The 13,460-nt window shown below is 41.8% G+C and overlaps 1 protein-coding gene across 1 annotated transcript in view; it reads left to right on the top strand.

The window, feature by feature from the left end:
• The first annotated feature begins 1,448 nt into the window (after positions 1–1,448).
• Positions 1,449–13,460, top strand: part of psme4b (proteasome activator subunit 4b) — a 35,811-nt gene continuing 23,799 nt past the window's right edge. Inside the window, exons 1-12 of the mRNA XM_035146805.2 lie at positions 1,449–1,820; positions 2,898–3,038; positions 6,547–6,663; positions 7,867–7,911; positions 8,099–8,248; positions 8,952–9,015; positions 9,661–9,735; positions 9,859–9,981; positions 10,854–10,946; positions 11,242–11,420; positions 12,591–12,677; positions 13,099–13,285. Coding sequence (XP_035002696.1) covers positions 1,627–1,820; positions 2,898–3,038; positions 6,547–6,663; positions 7,867–7,911; positions 8,099–8,248; positions 8,952–9,015; positions 9,661–9,735; positions 9,859–9,981; positions 10,854–10,946; positions 11,242–11,420; positions 12,591–12,677; positions 13,099–13,285 — 1,455 coding nt within the window. The 5' untranslated portion in view covers positions 1,449–1,626. The remainder of the gene's footprint in view (positions 1,821–2,897; positions 3,039–6,546; positions 6,664–7,866; positions 7,912–8,098; positions 8,249–8,951; positions 9,016–9,660; positions 9,736–9,858; positions 9,982–10,853; positions 10,947–11,241; positions 11,421–12,590; positions 12,678–13,098; positions 13,286–13,460) is intronic.

Here is a 13,460-nt window from a genome sequence, read left to right as displayed (position 1 = left end):
ACAGATGTGTGCACACATGCGTGCACACACATGCAAGCGCATGTGCCCATATAAACACCCTCAATCACTTGAACACACAAACACACACACACACACACAAATTCCAACCAATTCTCTGTCTAAACACCACCACGAAGAACAAACAGGAACCTACAACACCGTGTACGTGGTTTACCATTGAAGACAGTGGCAGCAGGTGCAGTCTTTGCTTTGAGAGTCAGAAAAGGTGCAAAAGTAATAAGGCCTGAGGGGATATAACAGGTTAAGAGTTGGGCGAGATTGCTCGGCAAAGTCGGACGTGACACTTTTCGACTGATATGTCTTGTGGAAGGCACATTTTGTTCCGTTCTGTTCTGTCCTTCCCTGTGTTAATAGAGAGGAAATCATTTTATGGAGGGCACTCTGCTCAGAAATGTGAAACTGACTGACTAAAGGGTGCAGGGTACCATCATGGGCTGTATAGTATAACCTGCCAAAGCAACCGTGAAGGCACTTAATGAAACAGGCTGAGGTAGAGTCGCAGTCACAATTGCCCCCATTTCTCCTCAGGCAACCAGAGCAACAAAGTCAAATGGCTTTATGCTGTCTAAGCCCTCGCTGTGTGAGCAGAAGCGTCAGTGCTGCTATAGGCAGACCTGACGTTATCCTGCACCGCTCTAAGTATGTAGTGGTCAGAGACTTACATGGGCTTAAAGTAAAAGGATTTACATGGAAGGGTGCACAGTAACGCAAGAGAGCTGGACTTAGAGGACAAAGGCGTCAAGACAGTATGACCAGGAGTATTTATTTGGGACTGTAATTTAATTAGACTATTTACTGGTACATTTTGGTTAGTAGGTGGGTAGGTAGGTAGATAGTTAGGTAGGAAAATAGGTAGTTAGATAGGTAAGTAGGAAAATAAATAGGTAGGTAGTTCGATAGACAGATAGATGGATAGATAGATAGACCTATTTATTTATTCCAATTACAGCCTCCTGAGTCAGTAGAACAGGAGAGAAGCATTAATCCAGTTATCAGATCATTCTAATATTCTGCAGATTAGCTCGCAGCACGCACTCTTACAGCGCCTCTGGGATTTGTAGTCCAGGATTGATGCCTTCCAGGTTTCCACCACACATGAAAGCCTTCATATATCAAAGCCTTCACTTATTACACTCACTTGAGGTGAAATCAAAGTATAAAACACACCCCTTAATCCCCCTGTGCAACCTGTGAGCTGCTCCTTTTTACCTCCTCGACCTCCCACCTTGCGTCACGACTGGTCCGTGACCCCTGTGGCCCGGTTCAGGTGTGTATGACTGAGGTGTTGAGTGAGGAGGTGACGCAGCACCCTGACACTGCAGGTCACAGCGGAACTGGCCTGTCTCTGTGCCCTCAGGGCTTTGCAGCTCAATTAGCGTGACACACTTTCCCCCTATGATCACCCTCCTTCCGCTTGCACACAGCGGATTATGGCCACTAACTTCAGCAGCGCACTTCCCAGGAGACACAACATCCATTAAATCAAGAGGAAAGCACTCGTCAGGGTTCGAGCCCGAAGGGCCAGAACCCTCTTATTTTTACCCTGGTTTCAAATTATTATTATCATTACAACAGCTGCAGAAGAGCGACCTGCCTGACTGGGATATGACCGAGGATGGGGATATGGCTGGGTTCATCCCCCAGAAGGAGATTGTGTACAACGGCCTGCTGCCTTACTCTGGCCGCTTGGACCGGGAGGCCACGGAGCTTTTGGCAGAAATTAAAGCCAACCTGTCCCGGGCTGTCCTCCTCAGAGAGCTGTGGCCTGGGGTCGCCTTCTGGTGCAGGAAACTCTTCTTGTAAGTGCTAAAGACCGATTGTGCTTTGGATACACGCGTGTAATGACAAGTCAAACCGCACAATTAGACAATAGTAGTTTGCAGAGTGGTTAATTTAGGTTGTGTTACTCCATGATCTTTTTTGGACAGTGTTTTTGATTGACTGTAATATAAAACATAGTATTTAGATCAATATCTATGTGCTGCAGTATCATCTAAAACAACATTAAAGGCTGTAATATCTGTTGCAGGGAAATCATATTGTTATACTGCGTGTCCAGTATCCCTTACAGGTGGCAACAGCTATGATAAATATTAAGTTATACTCAGTACTAGATCTTTAGGTCTGTTGCACTGAAGCAAATGGGGAAGAAAAGCAGATAATATCAGTATCACTTAGTGCTCACTTTATGTCTTTGAGTCTGATCCCTGACAGTAGTTACTTCTCCAAAAGAGAGAAAGAGAAGGTATTACTCAGCTTTATAATAACTGCATATCCCCACATCCCCTCTCATTCCACTCCACACACAGTCTCAACACCCCCGATTGATAATAAATGATGAAACTATAATATATAAGAAATTATCCATTTGATGGAAGACGTACAGGTTACATGATAAAGCCTTTTAAATAATAATGATAATAACAGTAATTAACCAAAATGAAAGAAGAGAGAAAGAAAAGAAGAAAGAGGGATATAAAAAAGGGAAAATAGGTGATGAATAACTAGATACTTAAGTGTATTAGATTTGGCTCGGGGAGTATCCTAAAGTAAAGAGTATGCTATTTTATTTCACTTTGTATCTCTACAATATCTGTTTTCTATATCCTCATCAATATCTCATCAAACAGTTTGGCTTTCACTTCGTGTTTAAGAGGAGACGGGATGTTTCCCAGTGCTTTGTGTTTACCTTAAAAGTCCATAAGGGCATCGGGCTATGACGTTGGTTCATCATGTCCTTTAAATAAAGTCTAAACTTTTAATTCACTTTGTCCACTTGGCATCCATTCAGATTCAATGAGTTTAGTCGAGGCTTCGTGTTGAGACCTTGGGCCACTGACGCTGTCTGTTTACTGACGGTCACCTCTCCCCACCAGGTTTCTGAAGCTGTACGGCTGCAGGTTCGGCAAAGAGGACCACATCCTCTTCATCAAGCTGCTCTACGAGTTGGTCACGCTGCCCAACCTGGAGCCCCACATGATGCAGAGCTACGCCCGGCTGCTCATCCACCTACTCAAGTGGGTTTTGACAATAACCCCCATACACCCACCCACACACGCACACAGCATAAGTGATATCTGAGCTCCTCGCCCTCAGGGACAGGGTAAAGGGAGCACAGACATCTGGATGGATCTGGGTTAGCATCTATACGCATTAAGAAAAGAAGCCATTTGAGGTGGTTCGGGCTTCTGATCTGGATGCAGCCCATGTGCCTCCCCATGGACCTCAGGGCAGGCCCAGATCATGCTGAAGGGATTATATATCCTATCCGGGCTGGGGATGCCTCTGGATCCCCCAGGAGTAGCTGGAGGATGAGGCAGGGGAGAAAGATGTCTGGATAGTTTGCTGCTGGATGGAATACACACAGCACAGTGAATAACCACACAACTAATAAAACATGACAGAGAAGCTAATATTCAGTACGACATGCATTGACACACAGACATGTTTATAGCCAAGGGAGCTTTTGACTTGAGAAAACTGAATATCCCAGCATCAGCCTCTCTTGCCCTTTGGTTTCCTTCAGTATTATAAGATCACAGAGCAGCATGGTGGTAAACATCACTGTGCTATACAAGCAGTATACTGATGTGCAGTAACATGGTGCGTTAAAGTGGATTTCTCACTTGCATCTCCCTTACCACTGTTTGGAACACAAAAACGATCTGCAGTGTTTAGAGAGTGATCTCAATCAAGTCAATGCAATCTGCTAAATCTTTAATTTTAAATTGAGGAAATGTAGGCCTGAATCTAGATCTTGGTCTGTGTCAAAATTAATAGTGGTTGCTTTTTATTCCAAGAAAGTGCACTTTTCTATAAGAAAATAGAAAGATTTAATAAAAAATAGGATGGTTCTGCACACAAATTCAGATACATAACAAAACGTCCTTGTTCTAGAGACCACTTAAATCTATATAGAAGTTTAAAAGATAAACAGACTGACTGTCAGGGACCAAGCAGGCAAAGGCCAAACAAGCACAGGATTACTTTTTAAAAGATGGGATTTATCTCACCCAAAAATTTGACAATACAAAGGAATGGAAAATAAATTAAGTAGACAACTCTGCTTAAAAATACTGCTCACAAAATGGGACATTAACTCAAACAACTGACCCCACAAATGAGATAAAGGGGAGACATAAAAGCTGGCTGATCAGACCATTTACAAACGATAGGGGTGGGGGAACAAAATAGAAAACAAATACAACTTGATACCCTCCCCCCACGCTGATGCACTTAGTCTTGTCCAATGTGCACGCCTCATTCAGAAAACAATGCAGTGTAAAAAATATAGCACCTAACAAGAATCTAACCAAAAGTGACTGGTTGTGTTTGTTCACTAATGTGACTGCAAAGAAAATAACAAAACCTGTGATACTGATGTGAGTGAGTGAAACCATAAACCTCAAATTGAATCCATATAATACGGCCATCACACTGACAAACTCACAAACCATCAAAAAGAGGACATTACACAATCTACCTTCAACAAATACATACTAAAACTCATTAGTAGTAAAATGCACCATAACCCAATTCAATGCACTAAGGGTTTTTTGTTGATACAGCATCACCTTACTCTGGCCTGACCATTAGCTGTGATAGTGATAGTGGCTAATATATAAGTTCACCGTCTAAATTACTTTTAATGCGTTATTGTTTGACTACATCATATTGTAGCATGTACTATTTTCCCATAATTGTCATATGTGGACATCAAAATGCAGTTTTACCTTTTAGCAAAACTTATATTCTCCTTTTAAAGCGGCTGTGGCTCCATCCTGAGCTATTGTTTCCATGATGGTGTGCAAAATACATGTTGTTTTTTGATTACTTTTGATAGCTCTTGCAATTACACACATATTTTTTACATGAGTTTAACCCTAACCCTGAACAGCTGCCCATAGCTTACATATAGTGGTTATGAAAAGTACGTCAGTCATATTCAAAGTCAAAAATAAAATAACTCTTATATACATAGATTATGGCCATTTTGGTTGATGGGTTACTAGATTGTCATTAGTGCATAAGCAGAATTTTTGCGTTAGAGCTGGTTAAGGAACCAATGTTTTTAACAGCTTGAAATGTATTTGATACAAAAAACTGAGTTAAACTAGTAATTATAGCTGTCAAATATGTGTTAAGGAATAAAAAGCGCTCAGTGAATGCTTTGCTCTCAGAAACGTGCTGCAGTAAACGTTTAACGTGGAGCAAAATGTCGGAACACTCAAGTGAAATACAATAACCTCATCATCGTACAATACAAGTACACACCTGTACACATCTGTACCGACACACTGAGGTATCGTACCCCACCTGTGTGTACATTTATTACTTTGAAAGCCTATTTCTTAACTCACTGCTTTTTTCTTTTCAAATCATCCCTGTCACGTCTCCTGTGACTGCTCGATATTATCCAAGACAGACACATTCATCACTTCCCGGTCCTCTGCAGTTGTTTCCACGATTCTCACATCCATCCCGAAACAATATCTTGATGTAGATGTCATTGGTCTGAGTGTTTTCCATCAGATGAAAAGAGAGATCTGGGTTAACTGTATATTAAATGTCTCGCTGCTGAGAGATGAATTTGACACTCTACTTAACCCATCGTGTCTCAAAAGGCATTTTCCTTTTGTTCATCCCTCCTCCCTTCTTTCACCGTCGCTTCATCTTCCCTCCATTTGTCAAATCTACCCAATGAGAGTCTGTTCCATAGCTGGGAGACGAATGAGACAACGAGGAGACAAGAGGAAACTGAGGCTGTGGAAACTGCGCATATTCTTCTGTGCAAGGATGCTCAACCTTTTCTGTGCAGTTAGTTGCAATAAGAGTTGTGAGTTTAACAAAGGAGCAAGTGATTCAAAGAAAACACAGAGGCAGGAATGTGAAAGTTCCTCAGGAGGATTTAAAAAATTCAGCTTTAAAGCTTAGAAAGTTTTCCTCAGGGGCACACCAGTTACCAAGCAATTTTAAATCTTAAAAGGTTCTTTGAAAAAAATCAAGAATTCCAGAAAAAGGCTACTTCACTTCGTGTTAGCCTGCAAAAAAAGCCATTTGCTTCTATTTTCAGATCTTAAAAACCCTTTTTTCATTTTTCTCGACAGAGCGTCTGATGTGACCAGTTGTGTTGTGACTATTTTTTATACCAGCCGAGTCTACACCTACAAATTACAAATGTCTGCAGCTGTCAGTGCAGTTCCGCTTTGTTGAAAACAAAGAGTCACAGTGTTGTGTTTGCCGACATGTCTGGATGTTGGCAGTCGTCGTGTTGAGCGCAGCCGGTGAGGCAGTGACTCACTTTCTCACAATTACCGACTCTTTCAGACACCCTGCAGTTTCTCACGTCAATATAACTTTATTACCGAGACTTTGACTTCAGCTCTGTGACAAGACTGTTATTTCATGTTTCTTTTCAAATGTTCTTTGAAGTTTTAAATGTCAAAGAACATGCCCACTGTTCAGCAAAAACTCTGTGTAGCTTGGCCGGACGGATCATAATGACTGACTGCGTCTTTCAAACAGAAAGAAGGAACTACTGTCCAGAGATGACCTACAGTTGCCATGGCGACCACTCTATGATCTGTATGAGAGGATCATCTACTCCAAAACTGAGCACCTTGGACTCATCTGGCTCCCCAAGTATGTAGTTTTACCTTTACATTAACCTGCTGCTATGTTTTATTGTTTATGTTACTGCTTATGTGGAAAATTATCCTAAATACCTATCTGCAAATACGCTTATTTGCATTCTTAAAATTTCACCCTTTCGTATATATGTTCTTAATATGAAAATACCATCCACCCAACAAACAGCGAAAAAGAAAAAGGGTCAGGTGTGACGGGATTATAAATAATTTAAAACTTATGCAGATTCTTTTATTGGCTAAAAAGTGTTGTTAGGAAGGAAAGAAGTAAGAGATGGAATATTCAATTTGCAAATGACAAAAGTGTAACATTACAGAAGTTATTACAAGCATTAAAAGCTACTATTTAGAGCTGATTGTAAAATTATGTTAATTTGTTTATAAGTGATGATTTGCGCTATTTGGGAACTTGTATACCAAAACTTTCACAGACTCTTCTTATGACTTGACGTGGCGTTCAAGTGAATTTTCCCATTACAGAACATATTTTTCCGATTAAGCCGACACCACGTGATTGCACAGTTTTTCCTGTTCTGAACCGCGTAATTCCTGGACCGTCTCCTGGATAACGGAGAAACAGATGTAAGCCTCACAACTGACTTCGAAAATAGCCTTAGAAATACTGACTGAGTATAGACACAACAGTGTGTTCACATCTAACCTTTGCCAAGAGGGTAAATGCATGCATTACCTCTACTACAAATCTATTCTTAACCTTAGACCTGAAAATAATCATCTTTTCCTAAGGAATTTGGATTGTAAATATGTCAAATAGTGCAGAAAAGGGTCAGTTAATTAATGGTTTATTAATAAAAATAGATTTTTATCATGATTTATTGAGGAATTTACACTGAGAAGTTGCCTGTTCAAAGCCCTAAATGTCACATTCACTGCCAATAAAGTTCCCTTTAGGCCATTAACCCCCCAACTGCTGTGGCCAACACATCAACACAGCCAGATGACTTTCCCCAGTGGCCTACTATGGTACTGCAGCCTGCAATTCACTGACAGCTTGTAGAATCACAGATTAAATAAAAATAACAGATTCACTGATGATGAAGATCATTTTAGGCTGCAGCCTGAATTCTGAAGTTCTGTTTCATCCCCGGTGAGAACTTGTGGATCTTGCAAAGACAGTCAAAGCAGAATTCCTGCACAAACACACACTCACACACCTCCTCTCTGTGCTTGTTTGCAGCTCAGTGGATCACATTCTGAAGGCTTTGATCAAAAGCTGCAGACTGTAAGTCTCACTCTCTGTGATCGTGTAATTTGTGCTGCGGATAATGTACAGCTTTGATCTGCAGTTGAGCTGCGTGCTGTAGTGTGTGTATTTGCATCTCCACTCTGCCTTAGCTTGCCTGCATCTGTTTGTACTCACTTATGTACTGTATGTGTGTGTGTGTGTGTGTGTGTGTGTACTTTCCCAGGTATTTCCCCGCTTCGTCCACCAAGGAGATGCTAGATGAGTGGCGCCCCCTGCTGTGCGTGTTCGACGTGGTCATGCAGAAGGCCATCAGCAACATGGAGCTGTTCCTGCCCACCATCATGCCCCTGGCGGAACACGACCAGGGCTTCCAGTAAGTGGGCCAACTTGCATGGCTCTGCCTAGCATCAGGTTTGGACGCCAAGTGCAGCTTGTCGGAGCCAGAGCTAACACAAAGGCTTCCTAAAGTTTGAGCAAAACCACCCTTTTGTTTATATGAAGAGCAACAGAATTAGGTCAAATGTGTTGGAGTTTTAGGATTTGGTTGCATCAAAATGCATAAACATAAGAGTACATTTTATGTCCATAACCACATTTGCCGTCTCTGCAAGCGTTTACACCCTTGCACCTGGGAGCTTCAGTAAACAGCGTTCTTCTTGTGTTAGCAGTGTTTTCCCTCTCTTTGTTTTGCTGATATTTTTTTCTTTCCTGGAAAACCTGCACACCCTTCATAGTTGTGGCTACCGAGCCTCTTCACAGTGTTCAGTGAATTCTTTATATTCACTCTTTCGCGAGCTATTTGTCTGGATTTACTCTTGGTTTCATCAGCAGTTTCTGCAGTTTCCACAATACATCATCTTTAATACTCTTTTTCCAGTGTTTCTCTCTTTCTCTCTCGCGCTCGCTCTCCCAGAATGCACGAGGGAGGGAGCGAGTTCATATTTTGGGGAATTAGAGATAGATGAGGGGAATTCAGCCTCAGGTGTGTGTGTGTGTTTGTGCGTCCGTGGCCGTGGCTGTGCGTGTGGGTCAGCGGATATGAATATAAAGGTTGTTTTCTGTGTGTGTTTTTTCAGGTTGTGGTTTGATGAATTAATGAACCTTTGGGTGGCAATGCAAAATCAGCCAAGCTGGGAAGGGGTGAGACAAAAACACACACACACACACACACACACACACACACACAATGGTGTTGATGATTTGCATTATGTGGACTTGCTTTTTTCCTCCTACAAGGAACACAATTCTCTATAATGAGACACACACACGCAGACACAAACATACACACATAGTATTTCAGGTATTTTCTCTGTCGTTTTAAATCGTGACACCTACATTTACAAACTGTCCACTTTCATTAAATTAACGTCTTTATGCAAAATAAAAGTCCAGCATTAAAGATTTATGAAACTTCCTCCTCTCGCATTTCCTCAGAAATCTACAACACCAAATGGAGGATTTATAAAGATATTTTTCACTTATTGAGCAATGATTCATGATGTAGCTTTCCTGTTTCCTCGAATGGAAAGATTCATTTGCACTTCTCTTCATTTCCTGACGAGGATGATTGAAGTATCCGAGTATTGGTCTCCACTTGACTCGCAGAAATAGATTTTCCACTTGTGTCTAAGCTCTGTTTTTCGAAGCCTCTTGGCCCAGAGCGGGCCCGCCGTGCCTGTCTCGCTCTCTTTCTTTTAAAGTGGCTATATTTAATTCTCGGAATGACAGCCTTGACTTGCGGGAATGTTCTTCGTATTCACGGTGAATGTTTGTCTGATGTTGCAGCACCTTGTGAACCTATTTGCTCGACTTGCCAATGATAACCTCGGCTACGTGGACTGGACCCCTTATATTCCCACAGTGAGTCATTTACAGATATTTTGAGATGCATTGGAGTCTATGTATTGGCAACAGCTGGGCCATCTGTGTTGGGTGAAACTCTCCATCATAAGTGTGTTTGTGTGTATGTGTGTATGTGTATAGATTTTCACCAGGATCCTGCGCAGTCTAAACCTTCCAGTTGGGGTCAGTCAGATGGTGGCGCCGCGTTATCTTACCAACGCCTACGACATTGGACACTTGGTGTTGTGGATCACAGCACTTCTGGTACGCACAGGGACGACTCCTGAAGATTCATGATATAGATATCCAGTAGATATGTGCCTGTTTTGTCTATTATATATCACATCAAGTGCTTAAGGGTAAGACAAAACATCCAGATTCATATCACTTTCCATTACATTCACCATTAAGATCTCGCTTCTCCAAATTTTTATGTACAGTAAGGGGTGAGAAACAGCCATAAGAAAACACTATAAAATATCCAGATGGTAATTTATTAGATTCCTTCCCAATCGCCCATATTTTGCTCGTATCATTTCTGTTTCCAGAAAACAGAACTATGTGCAGCAAGATAACTCCTGTAAGGAATGGTAATCTGCCAGTTATACACACATTTCATGGCTCGTCTTCAGAATCTGATAAAGTTAATCTACCTGAAGCATATTTTGGTAAATTTATCTTGCAGTACTCTGAGGAAATAAGTCAATTTCTTCATATATATTTGATGAAATAGGTCTGTCCGGTGCTCGGTCAACGTAGCTTGGAGGTTTGATGGATATTCTTCAAGTAAGCGAGGAGGACAGGGCAGGACCAAAATATATGATTTTGATTAGCAATGCTGGCTCTGCCTTGAACGATAGCTCTGTTGCTTCTGAGAGGTAATGAAGAATGGAACCAGCAACATTCCCTCCACTGTGTTTTGCAGACTGTGCCACTCCTCTCCAGAGCGAACCCGATTACTGTTTCTTCTTTAAATACACACATAGACTCTCTTCTGATTTTTTCTTTGAAAAAAAACATTTGCACAGCCCGAAAATAATTTGAGTTTTCCATTCAGGTGTGAAAAATGTCATTATTGGATAAAAAATATTTTCATTGTAGCTTCTTAGTTGCCTACCGAATTTATATTGCTGCAGGGTGGCCCAGGAAACCCTGCACAGAAAGAGTTGACCTGCCTCTTCAACAGCATTGCCTCGTTCTACCACCCCTCCAATCATGGTCGCTGGCAGGTAAGTCTCTCTTTTTCTCTCTCTCTCTCTCTCTGAAACACACTTTCTCACTGTGAGAAAGATGCAAATGTGTTTTCAGCTGCTCGCTGTCACACGCCTCTGATTTAGAACCTGTCCTTCAGGACTCGTCTGGCTCTCTTCACACTAACATCACAATAACGACATGCACAAGTGCTGGAGAAAAGAACGATATCAGTGATCTGTTTACGACTGACTGTGTAAATGTGTCTCCAGACGATAAAGGTAATATTGAATATGTAAGCACGTACGCCTTTGTGTGTGTGTGTGTTTGCAGTCTCGACTCATGCGGCTGCTTCAGCGGCTCCCGGCAAGTGTTGTGCGCCGTGTGCACAGGGAACGCCACACTGAACCCAACTGGATCACAGTGGTTCCTGAGTGTCAGCAGCTGACTGATGCAGACCTGCAGGAGTTCACCCGCAGTCTCATTGGCGCCACTCTGTTGGCTATGTTCAGGTACTACACTTTGATGACTGCCATAGTGACACATCAATACAGAAAAACAACCTCTCCTTCTTTATGTGAGCATGAAGAGTTGAGACACTTGTTCTTTAACATTAAGAGATCTGGAGTATAAGACATGTGCATGAATACAGTACATCGGCACTTCTAAATACACCTATATGATGTAAGTACAAATATCTATATATCATATACACATGCATAAGATAATATAATTACTGAACCAAAATTGACACGACATGGGGAGTTTATATGTTAATAGTATGGACCATAGACTGTATATAAAGATGGACGACATGACAGCGCCCCAATAGTAAAGCCAAAGCGGCTTGATTGCCACCTAGTGGCTAGGTGCAGTGTAAATCATAAATCCCATTGCCTCCACATAAGCAATTGGGACATAAATCAAACTTGTGTGGGTTTAATTAGTTATATGATGGTAGAAAACAGGGTGAAATGTCATGATTGACAGCTTAGACTGACTCATGATTGGTCGAGCAGGTGGCTCCAAATGTCAAGAGTCTTATCCAGGAGATTTAGGCTTCATTTCTTAATAGTGGGAATAAATGAAGGTGGATCACTACAATAACAACACAGTATTAATAACAGTGCATAAAAACATTAAATTAGGAGCATTGCCGAAATTGAGCAACAGATAAATTGTTTGTGATAAAGTAAACTCAACAAGGATGATATTGGTTGTTCAGTAGAGCAGTTCTCTAAAAATAAGTTGTAAGATGACATTTAAAAACAAAGACAGTGCAAGACGATCTCCTGCTACGTGGGAAGACGGATAGAAACTGTTTCTACTCGGGCAGAATTAGAAACCATAGGTGTCACTGTGGGAGTAGGTGTGATATTTCTGCAGCACTGTCCCTGTAATCTGCGTTTAATGACCACAATTCCTCCAGGCGTCCGAGTTTTCATCCTGAGCTTTTGTTCACTGTTTGTTCACTAATGTTCTTTTCCTCAGCTAACAAAGCCCTGTCCAGTTAGTTAGTTAAATTAAGCGAGAAATCTAAGACACATTTTCTACAGTTATTCAATGATAATTTGACCATGTAGTCTTTGACAAAGACTGGTCATCTGTGATTATCTCACTGTGTGTTTGTGTGTGTGTGTGTGTGTCTGTGTGTGTGTGTGCCCTCCTCTGGTGATGTGCAGTAAAACCGGCAGTACGGACGCAGCCTTCGCTCTGCAGAACCTGGCTCTCCTTACACCAGAACTTGCCATACCACCCGTACTTGAGAAGTAAGTATTTGTCTTGTATGAACGATGTCAAAAGGAACTTATGCACTATCAAACATAGTTGATAATATAAAACATGATTTGAGGTTTTCTGGATGTTAACAGGAAGTAAATAGTTGCTTACCGATTTAGCCATTAGCAGGACCTGTTTGTAGCGTATCCATGGATGTGCAGACAAGTATCACTGGATCACTTTCATAAGAGAAAAAACACATTTGCACACTGATGCTATATCGGGGCATACCTTTGTTTCCTCCATGAGCTCTGTGTCACACAACTGCTGCAAGTGTTGATGATGTTGATAATCACCAACCAAATTGCCGTAATTACCTTGCCTCGCTCCCAGAAGACAAGTAGACACCTGCAACTTTCACCTCATTTGGTATCTTTACTCATTTACCTCCTTGTGTCTCGCATATAACAGAACCTATGCAGCGATGGAGACCCTGACAGAACCGCACACCCTCACCGCCACTCTCAGCTGCATGATCGGCATGGCCCGCAGCCTGGTTTCCCCCAACAACCATTACCCAGAGGGCCGTGCGCACGTTCTCCCACTGCTCATGGGCTGTCTGCCAGGGGTGGACCCCAACGACTTCAGCAAGTGCATGGTGAGTAATGGAGGTGTTGATTAGTAATGAAGAAGAATTGTTAGACAGTGAGTAGACAATGCAGCTCCTGTTGATTAAATTCCTCTCTAGCGTACTCTGCTCTACCCTATTAATAATCCTTGAAAGTGGGATGAATATCTCAGTTTGAGGAACTTACAATTAATGTGGCCCAGTC

The sequence above is a fragment of the Hippoglossus stenolepis genome, chromosome 21, assembly GCF_022539355.2.
Source record: "Hippoglossus stenolepis isolate QCI-W04-F060 chromosome 21, HSTE1.2, whole genome shotgun sequence".
NCBI classification, from domain to species: Eukaryota; Metazoa; Chordata; class Actinopteri; order Pleuronectiformes; family Pleuronectidae; genus Hippoglossus; species Hippoglossus stenolepis.
This window is presented reverse-complemented; position numbering and strand designations above follow the sequence as displayed.